We start from the raw sequence: 18,328 nt of genomic DNA on the forward strand, positions 1-18,328 counted from the left end.
ACGATTTGGCACCGCGAACTGGCCTCCGCCGATTGGCCTCCGGTTATTGGCCGCCGGTACAATCGGACACCGACCCAATTGGCCTCCGGGACGATCGGACGCCGGTACAATCGGGCGCCGGCCCAATTTGACACCGGCCCAACTGGCCGCCGGGAGATTGGACGCCGCACCGCTGAATAAAATGCGCAAAGGAAAAGACCTACGTAACGACTTCGTAGAGAAAGTAGACACAACACTTTAATAAATTCTTCTATCTACTTAGTGGTTGTACCTAATACATTTTGCGCTTAATATATTTTTATTATGATAGATAATAATTATTATTCATGCTTTATGCTGTTTATAAAAGAAAAGAATTCTTTTCTCGCCAGAACTTGAAGATGTGCATAATTAAGTAATTTTTGTGTATACCTAACTATTCATATTAAAAACATCAAATATTAATAATGAATTAATTAGTTAAAATATTGTCTTTCGGCGTTTTCTCGATTTCATGTTATTATTATTGAACTTTATATGTGCACCTATATCACCCGTAAATAATTATTTTGAAGATTATGAAATTACAAACAATATAAGTAGGTAAACTACTTGAAAGGTATATACATATTACATTAGATATTATGTTGACAAAGCGAATTTGTAACTTTATTGGAAGTTTTAGTCATTTTTATTTAAGTATAGTATACATATGATGTTTATAAAAATAATGGAATTCTTTCCTCGTCTTTTAAAGATGTGCACAATTAAATTTACGTATTTTTATTTATATTTACAAATCTGTAGGTGTCCCTATAAAGGGGATAATTAAGTATATGTTATGCGAAACTCAAAGCGAGGAAAAACACCAAATAAAAACAGTAACCAAAATATATGTATTCGTATATGGTATTTTTTTTTAGTTTATTAAATGTATATGATTTAAAATACAACCATAAAACACTAAAGCTATTGTTATTTATTTCGTCGTGTGTTTTTTATTTTTTTGCCTGTTTCTAGTTTATTAGTTAAATTGAGCCAGTTTGAATGAAAATAATATTCTTTCAGACTTTTCTTAAATTAAAATAATACATTTTAAAGTGTGTTTTAGGGTAAATAAAAATATCTTTAAATATTTAAGAAAATAATCTGCTGTAAATATTTCAGTAGGTTGATGGGTAAATATGTAAAGTAACCTTATAGTAATTAATAATATTCACTAAGTCATATTTTTATAATAATACTTACATATGAATTTCTTTAACGGTATTAACTCACAGTAAAGCCTTGATGAAAAGACAGTACCTATATTAAATAATAAAATAAAATAAAACACAATATTATGCAGTGCTAAGCAAAATTGATAAATAAAACGACAATTATATTAATACATTTATTTTCAATGACAACCTATTTTAGACAATACATTTTAATAATATAAAAACAAAATGCAGTTCATAAATACACGTCGTATGGGTATTTTATAATCCTACTTATGATATTTAAATAACATAATATACGTACATATTCATCTCAAAAAACCTCATAACAAAATAACATACGAAAACTACACAAAATATTTATTACTTTCCATAAAAATAAAGGAATAAATGGAGGAACCTAATAATACAATATTAGGTACCTTCCTACCTATCTACCTAAAACTTGTAATGTAAATACACTTTTAATATATTCTACCTAACCGAATATTTTACTACTTTTTTTAATAACCTCTCAAAAATTCAACATACCTATATATTTGAATGTAAGTAAACTAAACGAATAAATTTTAATGGATTGAAGTTTTGTACTTTTCCATTTGAGTCGTTTTTTGCGACCCGAGTTTCGCCTTTCGGCACCTTCGGGCACTATGTGCATTTACCAAAAGGTAAATACACACTGTCGATGAATACAGTTAATAATTCTAACTTATATAATAAAGTAATACAATAAATTAGGTGAAACTTTATCACCTACCATTAAGTTCACAATAAAAATATAACAAACAAATTATGAATAGTTGAGGTGTTTGTAAAAAAAACCCTACCTTCTCACTAATAATACATTCGATATGAGTATTAATCGTCAAAACATAATAATAGATCATTGGTAAATGTATCAATAAAAATACTTACTACACTCAAGAGGTGTAAAATGGTCAATTCTGGGAACATAGCAACGTATTGGGAATTTAACGGAGGTTACTGATGAGATACCTATAGCAATGATATCAATCTTGTGAAACAAATATTCGATATTATTCTTACATGCTACTTTTTTCCACTTCACTTCAAATACTTCAACTAATCATAATTTATTTGTTAATTTTTTATTATTATTTATTGTTATATTTTTTATTGTGATCATTGACTTAATAGGTAGGTGATAAAGTTTTTACCTACTTTATTGTATGAATTTGTTATATAAGTTAAAATTGACTGCATTCGTTGTCAGTGTGTGTGTCACACTCTAACTTTCCATGCCCGCGTTCGCTCATAATCTGCCCTTCCATTGCGAATATGGTATTTGTCACTAATTATTGTCACTTGAGTTTATTTTGAAATTTTGGCCCACGTACGTAAAAAGGTTTGCCAACCCTGATCGAAATAATACTATTAAACCTATTTTTTCTCAAAAAAAGGGGTTTTCAAACTGTGTTCACTCGTATAATTCTGTTTAATATAATATTTCTTTTATTAATTAAGTTAACTGTAAATTCATGGTGGAAATGAATTCTATTATTGATTTAATTTAATAAAACGTAATTTTTATCGTACTTACTAGACTAGCCTCTGGGTGGACGAAACCGGTTGCAGTTAAAAACGTTCATGTGATTGGGTCATCGATATATTTAATAATATGTTTACTGTTCAATTCTACTTATTAAGTCATAATTTGTGTTATACTAATTATTTAATTTATAAATACGTACTGCAATATAATCAGTCAATGTCGATTTAATGATTTATTTTCTTCCAAACTCAATAATTACCCAGTATTATTAAATTTAACCTAACTAAAAAAATACGACATCCAACAGGATTCGCGCCCAGATGCGTGCTCTGGCCACTAAGCTATACGAGTTCTATCTACTTGTATCGAAGTGAGCTAATGCTTTTATAATTCTCTCTGAAGCACTTTCTAAATTGCGTTACTTATTGGCAATCGGCTTTTGTATTTTAAATCAAAGTAGGTATTGAATTATCGATTTCAGCATCACTCCAATGTTTTATATTATATTTTGCTGATATTTTTGGACGAATTCACTGGACAGCCGGCTCTTAGACTGTTAGCCGATGAGTTAGACATTTTTCGAAATTCTTGTCCTATTAAAAATATTTTTAACGCTATTATAATATTTTGTATAATTCTCATGACAAAAGCCAATCATTTTTTAACCCCTGATCGAGCTAATGAGGTAGTTAGATCAGATTATTTTTAAATATCTGGGGCTTTCCCACGTACCCAGGTATTTCCACAGATAAATTAAAAATAATTCCCTATTACAAACATCGGCTTCCTAGTGATTAATATAATAGGTATTATATATTTCGACGTAGTTACACAAAACAATACAACTCATAAAATATAAATCCATGCTTGGTGAAATGTTTCACCAGTCAATATAATTTTTTTTCCTAGATTATTTATTTTCTTATTATCTTCCCAAGTCATGTCACCATTCTGTATCCACCATATTATATATAATGTGTGGATGGTTTTTAGTAGCCTTGGTCAGGTGACAGGTGGTGGTATTGACTTTTGTTGTCAAAGAGGATATATAATTATTAAGTTTACACTGCTACTTATTACTATTTTGTTTTACTGTTTTTGTTATATTATACGTATTCATATTCCAACAGTGAATTTTCCATTTGTGAGATTTTCTTCAGAAATAAATATTTATCTTCTTCTTCTTATTGTGCCATCCCCTAGTGGAGGTTGGACACCATCAAGGCAATATTAGCTTTGTCGTCTGCTACCTGGAATAGTTCAGTGGAGATGCACTCGTACTAATCACGGAGGTTTTTAAGCCACGATATGCGGCGCCGTCCTCTGCTACGCTTACCTTTGATCTTTCCTTGAATGATAAGTTGGGGAATACTGTACTTTTGTCCTCTCATAATGTAGCCGAGGTACTGTAGTTTCCTGGTTTTAATACTACGTAGAACTTATTGGTCCTTTCCCATTCGATTGAGAATTTCAACATTTGTCACTCTGTCAGTTCAAGAAATTTTGAGGATGCATCTATACAGCCACATCTCGAAAGCTTCAAGTCTCCGTAACATCTCTTGGTTTAGCGTCCATAATAATGTTTATAATAATGTATTAATGTTAGCCATACTATTTATCTTTCAACAAAAATATGTGTACACATTTTAAATTAAAGGTGAAATTTTTAACATATGAACATTTCGACTTTTAAATTAATATCTAGTACACTCTACTCCAGTTATTTTAAAAATATTGTAAAAAAATATACCACACTATGAAAAAATATTCATTTACCTATGCACCGTGCTGAATTTTTTGAGTCAACTTTTCTTGAAATTTATCTAATGTGAGTTAGCGCGTTTTTTATAAAATGCGTTTAGTAATAAAAATAGAATAAGCAATTTTAGGCCAAAGATACCTAACACCTATTTCAAACGATAGTCTATTGACAATAATATGCACCTACATACAAATTCGCTTTGTCAACATAATATATAATAATGTAGGTACAGAATACATGTAGGTACTGAATACGGTATAGTTTGTTAATTATTATAGACTTATTTTATTTATTACGTAAACGCCTTGATTAATATAAATTGTACCTAATTATTAAAGATCGATTGACCAACACATTTCAAACAATAATATAATATATAATGTAATATGTAGGTACCTTTCAAGTATTTTACCTACTTATATTGTTTGTTATTTCATAAACTTCAAAATACTTATTTACGGATGATGAATAAATATAAAGTTCAATTATAATAACATGAAATCGAGAAAACGCCGAAAAATATTATTTTCACTATTAATATATATATTTCATTATTAATATATATATTTTTTTAATATGAATAGGTAGGTATACACAATAAATTACTTACTTAATTATGCACATCTTCAAGTTCTGACGAGGAAAGAATTCTTCTCTTTTTATAAACAGCATAAAGCATAAGTAATAATTATTATCAATCATAAGCGAAAAATGTATAAGGTACAATCACTAAGTAGATAGAAGCATATTAAAGTGTCGTGTCTACTTTCTCTACCAAGTCGTTACGTAGGTCTTTTCCTTTGCGCGTTTAATTCAGCCGTGCGGCGTCCAATCTCCCGTCGGCCAGTTGGGCCGGTGTCCAATTGGGTCGGCGCCCGACTGTACCGGCGTCCGATCGTCCCGGAGGCCAATTGGGTCGGTGTCCGATTGTACCGGCGGCCAATAACCGGAGGCCAATCGGCGGAGGCCAGTTCGCGGTGTCAAATCGTCCCATTCCCCCCCAGCCTAGCTTTACTCTGCGAACAATTTCATAAAATATACATCCATCTATAGACACACAAGGACACATAAATCCAATTTATAATACCGCATTCTTTATTCAAAAATGTATTCCATCGATAAATTTCATTCCTCAGTATAATAATTCTCAAACATTTTTTTATTCTATACGTAGATATTTTATAAATTTTATTAAGGTTACTATAATTAGATTACAGAAAAACGCCAACACACAAAATATTCCGCGAGCTGTAATAATATTATTGTTTTTCCCTTTGTGTAAAGAAAAAAAAATTTCTGATTACGAATTATTTCAGTTGTCTAAGAAAATAGCGAAAAAGTTTTCATTCATTTTTCTGTGAATTTTTATTATGTAAAACAAACATTTTTTCTGAAGAACAAGAAAAATAATTTGCCTAAAAATATACTAAAATGTTTATTGATGATTGAAACGTATACAATGAGTGGGAGAGATAAATCATTACATTTGTCTTGATTTATCTGCCTTTCTGTCTATCTATATTACAGCACACACATACACTATGCTTACATACTGTAGCTTAAGGTTTAGAAGGGATCTTTATTTAGCTAGGTACATATTATATTTTCCGACGGCATAAATGGAAACTATGCCATTCTTGGTGGTATTGGCTTGTGTGTCTAATAATCTAGGAATCAAGGACATCCGTTGTTTGTTCTTCCAAGGTGCAGAACTAATCTGCCATTAGTAATGCCAATTGGGAGGGCAATAACTATGTTTATTCAAATCACTTCAGATGTTAATGTATTCGACTTATAACATTTAGGTGGATGTTGTTTTATAAACGTTGTAATATAAATTTCGTGAAAGCTTTGAATTTATAATTATTTGTCATGTTCATTATATGTAAAATAAATATATTTGAATTTTAATTTTCACTATCTCGGTCTGCCAAAGGCAACAATAAACTGTCTCTCTTTGACACATACATACATTTGCATGCGAAAGAGTTGGCGTCTTTGTTGCACGATCGAATAAATGGAACACACACATATCATCTTTCCCATGCGCGCTGCACTTCTTTGCTTAGTCACGTATATGCATTTTTGACACTTCTTAAACAATTCACTGTATTGTGTTAAAGTTTCGTTATTTTTATAAATAAAAAAAAATGTTTTAAGACAGTAAAATGACACTCACTTCAAAGACACTGGCCTTATCGAAATAGATACCTATCAATATCTGTTGGTATTCAAATCGACGCGTTCTTTAGCTATGATTATTGTTACTCTATACTGTTTTGCTTATCATATGAAAATAGTATTATTGGGCATATCGACGAGAATGATGACAGGTGACACTGCTACCTGGCTATTTTTCTAGTATTTTCATAGTATGCTATGTTGTTAATATTATTCTGATATTCAAATACTAGCTTTGTCTGTTGAATAAAAATAGTTTCAACAAAAAATGAAGCATATAAATCATTGGTATTACAACGTTTGATAGAGATTCTAAAAAACGGCCTAGTGTTGAATTATGTTCACTGTGTCACATGTGTACTGTTTTTATCTTAATGTTCGGGGTTTGATTCCCGGTGAGGTCACAACACATTTATGTGATTTTCGCAACGTACACCTTAAATATATATAAAACCACTTACCAGATACACATGGATTCTTCATCAGGAAGGTGTGCCTGGCTCTGCGAACATCTAAGACCAACTGCTCCTCTTGAGGACCTTCAATGGCTGAAAACACCGACGCTCCAAGCACCATGTAGCAGATGTAGAAGCCAATATAGGCCACCATGCGCACGGATGGATTGCTGAAGATATTTACCCCGTACATCTGAAGACAAAGAGACATATTAATTAGATCATCTTTAAAGCTTTTGAAGGAACAGAGAAAGAATTATAAGCGTTTTTTTGTTTCGTTGAGTTGGTAGGCATACATAAACAAATTAATATTATGTTGGTACATTGCAACATCGCGGCAATTTTGAAGTTCGGGTATGCTGCATGTTTGACCAACTGCAGATGCTACAAAACTTAATTGTCATACCATGAAAATAATGTAAAAACTTCACAATTTAAATTAAATAATAATAAATTAATAGTATAGACTTCAAATAATTTAATAGTTAATTCATCAGTATTGCAATTGTAAATGTATTGATAGTAATTAAAGTAGTCAACTATTTCAAATATAATTGCTTTTCATTTTAGAAGTGGCATAAAATTGTGTTCGATTAATCTATATAATATCATTTTTCAAATCCACCAACCACCAATAATTATTGCAAATATTGTTGTTGTTGTAATAACTGGTATGTAAAGCGTCAATGACATTGAGCTACTTTACGAGCTGCTTGTTGGCGAATTTACAATCTGTCTGTAAAGTCGCCCAGAGTCATCATCGAACAAGCTAACAAGCAGATTGTAAATAATCTAAAATAAGTAATAATCGAAAAGTTGAAAGCCGGTCAACTTTACACGCTACACGCCGGGGTGTGGGCATACTGCGTCTGCGCAGTAGAGCGTAGTAGGGGAGGTCTCTAGGTCGGAAGGTAAAAAACGAACTACGTTCTGTCAAAATAGTCGCTAGCTTGTTGGCTTCTCAGCGAATGGAAAGTTTTGTGTGTATCATCACAATCGCAGTAGCTGAATCGCCCGCTTTTAAATTCGCCAACAAACAGCTTGTATAGTGGCTCAGTGTCATTGACGCTTAAGCAATAATAAAGGTATTTATTACTGGTAATAGTCTAACGCAGGGGTACCCAACCTTTTTGTACCCTAGAGTACATTGAAAAATATCGGTATAGCGGCGGGCATCACCAATTTTTTCAAATCAAATTTATAATTAGACATAGGTAATATAATATTAAAATATACAAAATATTGTTTATATTCTGTAAAATGAATACGCCACATTTTTATTATATATTATTATATTTTAGTATACGTTATATAAGAATTTTAATATCAATCTCAAAGCCAGTTCGATCTTTGGCATTACATCTAATTGGCCAGTGCCTCATAATAATCAGGAGAGTATCATGATATTCCTGTTAGTAAACAATCATAGAGATGCTCATCGATGAGTCGAGATCTATATTTTGATTCTATTTAAGTCATGTTTGAAAACAATGATTTGCAAAGGTATGTCGAATACATGCGCCTGTCAATTACCTACGTGGTCGCAGCCATGATTTATTCTGGATCGGAACCGTTTCCTCGTGTCAAGCCTATCAGGCACCATTAGCGAGAGGTGCAAGACTATTCAATGCGCTCCCCAAAGACGACGTAGATATTTTCGATGACGTGCTATGCATTTTGTATTCAACATTTTATTTTTCTGTATAAAATTGTACTTGAGTATATTTTTATCTTACAACGTTTTTCTTATCTCGAATTCTTATTTGTCCGGTGGTTCTTTGTCCGGTACAAATCTCGCAATCGATCTTTAACTAACTTCCCGACTAACTAGACATTTGAAATTTATAGAATATATCAGAACACGATGCCAATGCATTTTTTAATACTTTTAGCCATCTTTAAGTAGAATTGAATTCATTTTCAGTTAATACTGTTTTGTATGAAAAGTTATTTCGACACTATTATTGGTTGCTAGGGGTCTAAGGTCCTAGCAACTAAATTATTAATATATACGTGCGTTAATATGGAGATCAATATGACACGTCAATTACAATTTTTTTTGATCGTTTAAGCTAGCCAAGTCAAGTTTATATGGTTCAACAGAATTTAAAAACGTTGTATATAAAAAGTTCTTTTTATCTTGTAATTATTTATTATTACATATTATTATTTTATATATTCTCTTCTTCTCTCTTGTGAGGATAATATTTTACGTACGTTTTGAATTTCGATTTGTTATGTCCACAACGTTTTGTTCCTTAAATAAATAAATGAATTTATCTTAGAATGGAAAAAAAATCTGCCCACTGTATTCCAGAAGTCCTCATCTGATATTGAAGATTTTAGCATAATATCATTCCGAAAGACCAAAAATTCTAGCTCTAATTCTTCAAGCGAGTTTGATTTTATATCATCATCATCATTACCATCAGCCGGGGTCAATCCACTGCTGAATGAAGGCCTCCCCAAGCTTTCTCCAACTCTCTCGGTCCTGTGTCGTTCGCTGCCACGTATTTCCGCCGAACTTTACCAGTTCGTCAATCCAGCGGCTTTTAGGGCGACCCTGTGGCCGTTTCGTACCCCTTGGGTACCATTGGATGACGGAATTTGTCCAGCGGCCGTCCTTTCGGCAAGCAATGTGCCCCGCTCATCTCCATTTCAGCTGTTTGGCAACGTCTATTACATCGCGTACTCTTGTCTGCTTCCTAACCCATTCGTTTCTCTTACGGTCCTTTCGCTTGATGCCCAACACGCACCTCTCCATGCCTCGCTGTGTGACTCTTAGCCTTTGGACATCTCTCGTGTTGAGGGTCCACGTTTCGCAGCCATACGTGAGCACGGGTAGCACACATTGGTTGAAAACCCTACGCTTAAGACATAATGGTAGGTCACTCTTGAAGATACTATTCAGACGTCCGAAAGCACTCCATCCCAACTTTGTTCTTCGAGCAATTTCATCGTGCATGCTTCCGTCTATGGACACCTGCTGTCCGAGATAGACGTAGCTGCTGACTTGGTCGAGTTGGGTGCCAGAAATACAGATAATCGCAGGGTCCGAAAAACAGTTCCTCATCACTTTTGTCTTTGAGACATTTATCTTTAGACCGACCGTTTGACTGACATCCGCGAGTTCTTGCATTCTACCTTGGAGGTCTTTCGGGTCTTGTGAATTTTATATATTTATTAAATAATTATTTATGAAACTCGTCAAAATAAAATTGAACTTTAATAAAATTTGTCGCCGTCGAACAGAGGCGGGCACGCACGGATCCCAGATCTCACGCATATTGCAGAGAATATACGTGTGCTGAACGCTTTCTCAATCGCACGTATAGTGTTACAGGCCATCCATAGACTGAGACCGAATATGGGTTTGACCCGTGTGCCATACTAAACTTATGATTTCTGTTCATGAAAATATATTTTCACTAAGTATATTATAAGCATCTCATCGTATCCTTTTATACCAAACACTTACACTTAGTGAAAATATATTTTCATGAACAGAAATCATAAGTTTAGTGTGGCACACGTAAACCGCATACGGTTTCAGTCTATGGATGGCCTCAGGCTTTGAATTAAGCCGACTTATTTAAATGAGTTCTATTGTGCATACGCCCCCTATCCATAGCTTATACAATTGAGGCCCAAGATATAATAACAGACAAGATAATAAGCATCGGTTAAACTAAAGCTCACTTCTAAAACAATGTATTTGATGAATAATATATGACCTCTGGATAAACCTTCGATTGCTCATTTCCTCTCAATCATTATTCATTTCTTCCCCAAAGTTTTGCTCGGGTCCCTCTCTAGGGAAAACGCATTTATTTCGCCTTGTATTTACTCCATTTTAAGGAAAAATAAACAAATTTCGAAATAAAACATCGATTTTCGCAGCACACAAACATTGTGAATAATTATATTATATTTTTCTCATTAGTTAATGTAATCGAGCCCAAAATGTCGTTTTTAAAACAAACGCCTTCCAAAATAAAGCCAATTGAGACGTAATTTACATAAAATGTGGATTTACGAATAACTCTATGTATTTCGATTGTACTTTGTAAATACATTGGATTCTATATGAAGCGTCTTATAATGTATTTTTAGTGCGTATGGATAAGATTTAAAAAAGCTTATAGACTTTGCATATGCGGTAACACTTAGAACAGGTTGCCAGCTCTGATGTGTGACAGTACCTACCATATTTTAGTCAAACTTTCACTTTGTTTTCTCCAATCCCGAATCTAGGATTCTACGATTCAAAAGTATTGATATGTTTTTAATTGGAGCATGAATGTGAAGTGGAAAGTATTTGATTTTCTTAATGATATTTGTTCATTTTTCGCCTTTAAATTTAATAGCTATAATATCAAATTTTGTAAATAATATGTCGATCAATAAATAAACCGTTTTATAATTAATAATTTTACGGTTGTTTTTGTCGATATGTCAAAAACATACAAACCTCAAAGTGTGATCAACAAAACAACTTTTCATAATGCATAAAGAAATAATAATATTATTTCTTTATGCATTATGAAAAGCTAGGAATCTGCAAAAGCTTGTTTTTTCAGACGATAGAGCGTGACATAATTTACCAAATTGCATTATTAGGTCAAAACGGTCAATTTTCGACATAAAGTCATTTGCCAGTATACGGACGATATATACAGCGGAATAGGGTGGAGTTGAACCAATGTCATTGACAAAACTTTTGTGTCAAATTAATATCTTAAATTCTAATGGATTTAAGTCTTGCACTCTTCCATTTGAGTCGTTTCTGCGACCTTTTTCCTTTCGGCATCTTCAGGCACTCTGCGCACTCACCATTTGTAAATACATACTGACAACGACTACAGTGAATTGAATTCTAACTTATATGATAAATTAAAACAATAAATTAGGTAAAAACTTTATCAACTACCTATTAAGTCAAAGATCACAATAAAAATATAACAAACGAATTATGAATTGTTGAAGTGTTCGTAAAACACCCTACCTAATAGATTATTGGATACCTACTAGTAATACATTAAATAGGCGTATAAATAGTCAAAACCCTACATAATAGATCATTAGATAACCAATCACTAATAATAGATTCAATGGGCGTACAAATCGTCCATTACTGGGAAAACAATTAATAACACTGAGTAACGTATTGGGAATTTAATAGAGTTAAAAACGACTTAACCCTTTACTGCATGATTTTTTTTTTTTGAAAAATTTTATTTTTTCTTGGTGTCAAAATGCCTTGTGAATGAAGGAAAAATAATAAAAAAAATATTTTTTTAAAATTTCATTAAATTTTGTATGTTACTGCGTGGTGTCGCAGATTTACGACATTTTGAAAACTTACATTTTAGTATGACAAAATACAAAACCAAATGAAAACAATTATAAAAAACTAATGTACACACCTTATTTGATGTGTAGATATTTTTATTCAACCAATTTCGATCTTCCGTATATTTTTTTTTATTTATTTACAAATGCGGATTTTCGCGTACATACGAATTCGTCAACTGTCAAAGCAGAAATGCAGAGACTATAATGCAGAAATGCTTTATTTCTTGAAATGTCCAAACAAAATCGGTAAAGTAGTATGTTTATGGTAAAACAGTTTTCTAGGCATCGAAAAAGGATATTATTTGATAATTTACACAGATGGCATTGGCTATATCAAAATAGTTTGAAATGTCGCAAATTTGCGACACTATGCAGTAAAGGGTTAAATGGAATAATACAAAACTTAAATCCATTAGAATTTAAATTACAATTCCATCCTCGTTTATCCTCGTTCGATAGTATTAATAATATTTTAAAATTTTTAAAAATGTTCAATAACCATCTTACATGATTAAATAAATTTAGTTTTATACTATGATTATTGTATTAGGTAAAAAAAATTTATTCCTACCCTTTTTCTAGCATATCAGACTCGTTGCAATGGCCATTCTCAAAATAGATAATGTATTGAAGTACCTACGTTGAATGAATGAGATTGACCGCCGTGCTGATAAAGGGTCTGTGTAACTGACAGCAAATGTTGCTCAGAGTAAAAAAAAGTGGGTGCTAGCCAATGACATTATTAATGGACAACGCATTCAATACAGTAGCTAGTAAGTAAATTCACGCACAGTAACATTCGCACATGTATAGGTAGACGTCACGCAATTTCCATTATGCGATATCACGCATCGGGAATTTATAGCAATATCACCTTTATTGAAATGGCGTTAGAACAGTGTTTCGAGTGTCAATGTTCATTTGAACGAACCCGTTCAAACCGAACCGTTCGGCAGACCCAACAAAAAGCATCGGGAATTTATAGCAATATCACCTTTATTTTAATGGCGTTAGAACAGATTATGCCATTCGGCAGACCCGACAAAAAAGTGAGTGTCATTTTTATTCCCAGATGCTTCGTCCATATTAATGTCATTGGTGCTAGCGTACAAAACATAATTACATTTTTAAAAAATAAGCTACGACGTTTCAGCTGAGGCTTATTTAAATGTATATCTATACATAGTTGTGACATTCTATTTATACAGAATTATTAATGATTATACCATATTAAATATATATATATATATATTAAAATGGTAGGTACATGATATTGTATATTTTCTTCACTCATGTGGCGTTATAATTTAAACATAAAGGATTCTTTCTCTCACAAATATTTGGATACACAAAAACGCTTTGATGTTTGGCTGAGTTATAAACATTTCAAGATTAAAAGGTGATTGATAATTTTGATTTCTTAAAAGTAGTCTTGTCAAAAAACGTTGCTTGGTCATTGATATTTAGGATCATTATTGTTATATCTAAGTGAGTTAGGGATGCTGCAATATTATACTGATCAGATCTGCAGTGATTAATTGTTAAATTGTTTCACTATCAAACATCCACGATAGCCGATCGGTTTAAGCGTCGGCCTATAACGTCGTGGGTCCTAGGTTAGAATCCAGGGTCTGGAAAATACACATATTTGTGTTTGAGTCAGAGGTAGGTTGAGCAAGTGGCTAACATCCATTTCTCGGAAAAACAAAAATTTGTTAATACAAAACCTACACTCCGTGGAGGCTCATGTGATTCTTATTAGGATCGGACATGGTTAAAAAAATCAGGCATTGTATTGGGTACCTAAATTTAATTAATTTACTACTGTAACGATTAAAAATAGGTACATGTTACCCTTTGCTATACCCTGTTCCAGTATTAGGTATTTTCTTAAATAATTTAAAAGTCTTTGTACAGTATAAGGAGCTTATCTAGGCTCCTCTCAAAAGTTGCTATTTTTACTAAGCCATCTGTTTCCTCCTTTCTTTGAATACCAATGTATGAAGGAATCCAATAGAATGTAATGAAGCTATTGTTTGATGTTTACATAAACATATTTTAAATCTTTTCTATCTCTAATAATAAACTTTTTGTAATATTTAATTAAAATATGCTGACATTTTTCTTTCGTTATTAATAATAATCCAGTTATTTCTAGATGGAAAAAAATACTAAACCCGTTATTCTAGGTTTGAAAATTCTGGGTAAATTGCAATTCATAGCATATTGTAGGCATGGTGGAATCGTGTAAAAAAAACCAAACAATTTATCAAAAGATGATTCCCATAATATTATACTTCAGAACTAGCAGTGTATATTATACATGGTTAGCTGTGGCTCTTCAAAGTTTTTACGGCCAAGCCTCCAGGGATCGCGTAGCTCAAGTCCTGTGGTCCCAATATAGATTATTTCCATCCCTGACTCATCAGATAGAGTGGTAAATTGTTAATGCCGCCTCACCACGCACGCTAGAGATTAAACGCCACAATGTGGCCACATTGTCAATTATTCACCACGCCAAAATTGACGAGGCACCTTATTGTTAGGGCTATACAGAATTACTTATGCTAACTCGTGTAGTGCATTATTTAGGTGTGGCTAATTTCGAGAACGCGGTAGAAATATTGTATGCAATATTTTGTGTTTTTCTGAATTTGATTTTTATATATTATTTGAATATACTAAGTAATATAATATGTACGATGGCCATACATCCTTTTACTTTAGCTGAGGAATGGTCTAAAAAGATCGTGACTACGCGACGCGCAGATTGTGCAAACAACGCGTGTAGAACAAAACATAATTTGTCATAAAAATTTTAGATGCGTCCATTTAATGTTATGTTTATTGCTATATTAGTAGTAATAATAATAATATATTCATTTACATGTTTTCTTTTTTGAGTAAATGCGTAACGTTTTTAGTTACCTTTACACGATTTAAGAATATATTCCTCCAACGCCATCACAAAACAAATTCACGTGCTCACAGCTCGACTATCGCTCTCCGATTGGCAACGAGTCCAAAATTGCGTTCCACCTATTGTTGAAAATTATTTGCCGTTTCACTGATGTATGCTCTTAACTAACACATACTGATTCAGTTTTAGGACATGTGCAGTAAATAGTTACTAATTTCCTAAACTAGTCCTAAATATCAGGACTGCTTTCGTCTACTTCAAATGGACATTGGGACAAAGAAAAGGCACACAATATTATATTATCATGACGTATCTTTAATTGTATGTTTAGTGGATGACGGAGTATAAGTCAGTCAAATACATTTAAAATAGATACGCGAAATATCATGAAAATAATACAATATTTTAAATATAGTTCTTTCAATGATTTATTTCCAATATATAGTAATGTTAATCTTTCAATGTGATTTATGAAGGAACTCTAATAAGAATTGGCACCAGTATCGTCAACGGAGACGTGCAGACAACATCAATAGGTTACACAAAGAGGTGTGTTAGGCCATCCTCCCACGGCGCAACTGAAATCTGATGGAACTGGTTTGTGAAGGAACTCATAAACTGACCAATGTGATGCTTCGCACACGGCGCTACTGAAACCCAGTTGAAATAATAATCACATAACCTCAAACTGTCAAACTCAACTATCAACCGTGTTATACAAACACTGACAACACGCGCGCTGCAGCGTTTACATAAGATTATTTTGATTTTCCAATTAATATTTAACCAATTTTGGTAAGAAAATATGATTTTTCACCGAAATCTAATGATGTTGGTACCACTGTTTTACGGTGACTGGAAACATCAGAGACCGCGCGACTAGCATGTCGCATCTCTTCGCGACCGTTTTGAAGCTGAGAGATTCCAGTCTCGCCGTCAGCGAGCCGCCATTGAAATACATTAGCTAGATACTGGCTGGAATTTTAGTTTCAGTTCCGACGGACATAAGTTGCGCCGTGGTCTCCCGGTCTCTCAAATTCCAGTCCCCCGTAAAACAGTGTTGCCAATATCAGCAGATTCGATGATATTTTCTTACCAAAATTGGTATCACTGAACGACTGAACAAGCAATAACAAGTCAATGCGTCAAAAGTTAAAGGTGTGCGAACCGATTTTTAATTTAAAATTTGTGACAGAAGTTGAGATATACCCATGCCTGTATAACAGGCTGCCAGAATATTCTCGTAAAGATATTACGGAAAAAAGCTTGGAATGAAGTAGCTGATGATCCAGTTTGACAGTTTGAGGTTATGAGATTATTATTTCAAGTGGGTTTTAGTAGAGCCGTATGCGAATCATCAGTCATTGGCCAGTTTATGAGTTCCATCAGCAACCAGTTCGTCGGATTTTAGTTGCTCAATGAGGGAAAGGCCTGATTGACTATACAGATAGATATATCTTGGAATAGAGTTGCATGTAGGTCGATTTTGTAGTTGATTATGAACAACAATGGTAGGTATGTTATGTAGCGCCAGTTTGAGTAAGTAATACTAACATACGTTAGAATTTAAATGTTCTTATTACTCAGTTATAATTATTTTTCACTTATAAATAAGTTTGTAATGCGATTCATATAACTAATTTAATATTTAAATTGTCATAATATTCTATTATCAAATATTTTGTGCAGGGTTTCCCGCATATTTTATCACCTGTGGACGTCATAGTAGTAGCCAGATGTCACGCAGTATTTAAGGTTTGATGAGCCATGAATCAAACTCAGTAATTGGAGAAACTTAAGTAAATTTATTCTTGCCATAACAAAATGTTTTTCATAAAAAGCGACACGACAAATGGTCATTTCGGTTAAGCATAATACACAAATAAATTTAATATTGGTATCCCGGCATGATTACATAATATTATACCGTTAACTGTATATGTAATTATTATAATAATATCACAATTTTGTTGCCGTGATGGTCTCACAATTTATCGAGGTCATAATCATCATAGATACCTCATTTATTATTATGTATATAAACGTTTACTTTAAGCTACTTGTAGATAAAATACTTTTAATATATAACTTGTATAAAAATGAAAATGTATAATTAACTTTTTTTTCACCCCGCTGCGGGGGTGTCTTACTTTTTCAAAAAGATTTTTTCTATAGGTTATAATATATAACACTAAGTGTTTTCAAAATTATGTATGTTCAATAATAAGAATATTACATTCTAAAATCTTGTGAATTATTTTCGTTGAATAAAAAAAATAGTTAATTAAAAATTATTAGCAAGTTTTAGTAATAAATTACAATAAGACAGTGATCCGTGACGTCGGTTAGTAATTAAAGTAATACCTAGTAACCTAGTAACGAATCTTTGTAAATTCATTAAAATTTTGAACACTACCCAACCCGCAGACCATAGACAATAGACAACATTCTTATAGAATATACAGTGCCAACCGCTAAAAAACAAAAAACACGTGGTTTTGACATGATTCAAAAATGTGTAGGCATGTAGAAAATGATAAAAAACGTTCATTGAGTCATACAATTGTTGATACAATGCGGTACGCGTGAGTACAGTTTACAGTATGTAGGTACAATACATGAATTATTGGTAACCCTAAAATTTTCTACGATAACAAACAACAGTGAAAGACTAAAAAAATAGTTTAGTTTTAAAGTACAGATGATAACTAGCACTACGATCGAAATTCACAAAATAGTGGGCCTTTGCTATAGATATATAAATGGTAGAATATAATTATTATACTTACTTAAAGTTATAGTAATTAAAACTGTAATAATATGACAAAGCCGAAAAAATATAAATGCAAATAGTATGTTGGTATATATATTAATATCTGACATTAATAACAATGGTACAAACCTCAGTATAAAAAAAGGACCTCTGACATTATATTTTTGCCC

The 18,328-nt window shown here is 32.6% G+C and overlaps 1 protein-coding gene across 1 annotated transcript in view; it reads right to left on the reverse strand.

The window, feature by feature from the left end:
• The window catches only part of LOC147075936 (potassium channel subfamily K member 6-like), a 252,092-nt gene that overhangs the window by 106,755 nt on the left and 127,009 nt on the right, over nucleotides 1-18,328 (reverse strand). The window contains exon 2 of the mRNA XM_085942264.1: nucleotides 7,117-7,303. Coding sequence (XP_085798390.1) covers nucleotides 7,117-7,303 — 187 coding nt within the window. The remainder of the gene's footprint in view (nucleotides 1-7,116; nucleotides 7,304-18,328) is intronic.

This window comes from Rhyacophila brunnea, unplaced genomic scaffold (assembly GCF_057557595.1).
Source record: "Rhyacophila brunnea isolate RB1 unplaced genomic scaffold, BYU_Rbru_1.0 scaffold_14, whole genome shotgun sequence".
In the NCBI taxonomy this organism is placed as follows: domain Eukaryota; kingdom Metazoa; phylum Arthropoda; class Insecta; order Trichoptera; family Rhyacophilidae; genus Rhyacophila; species Rhyacophila brunnea.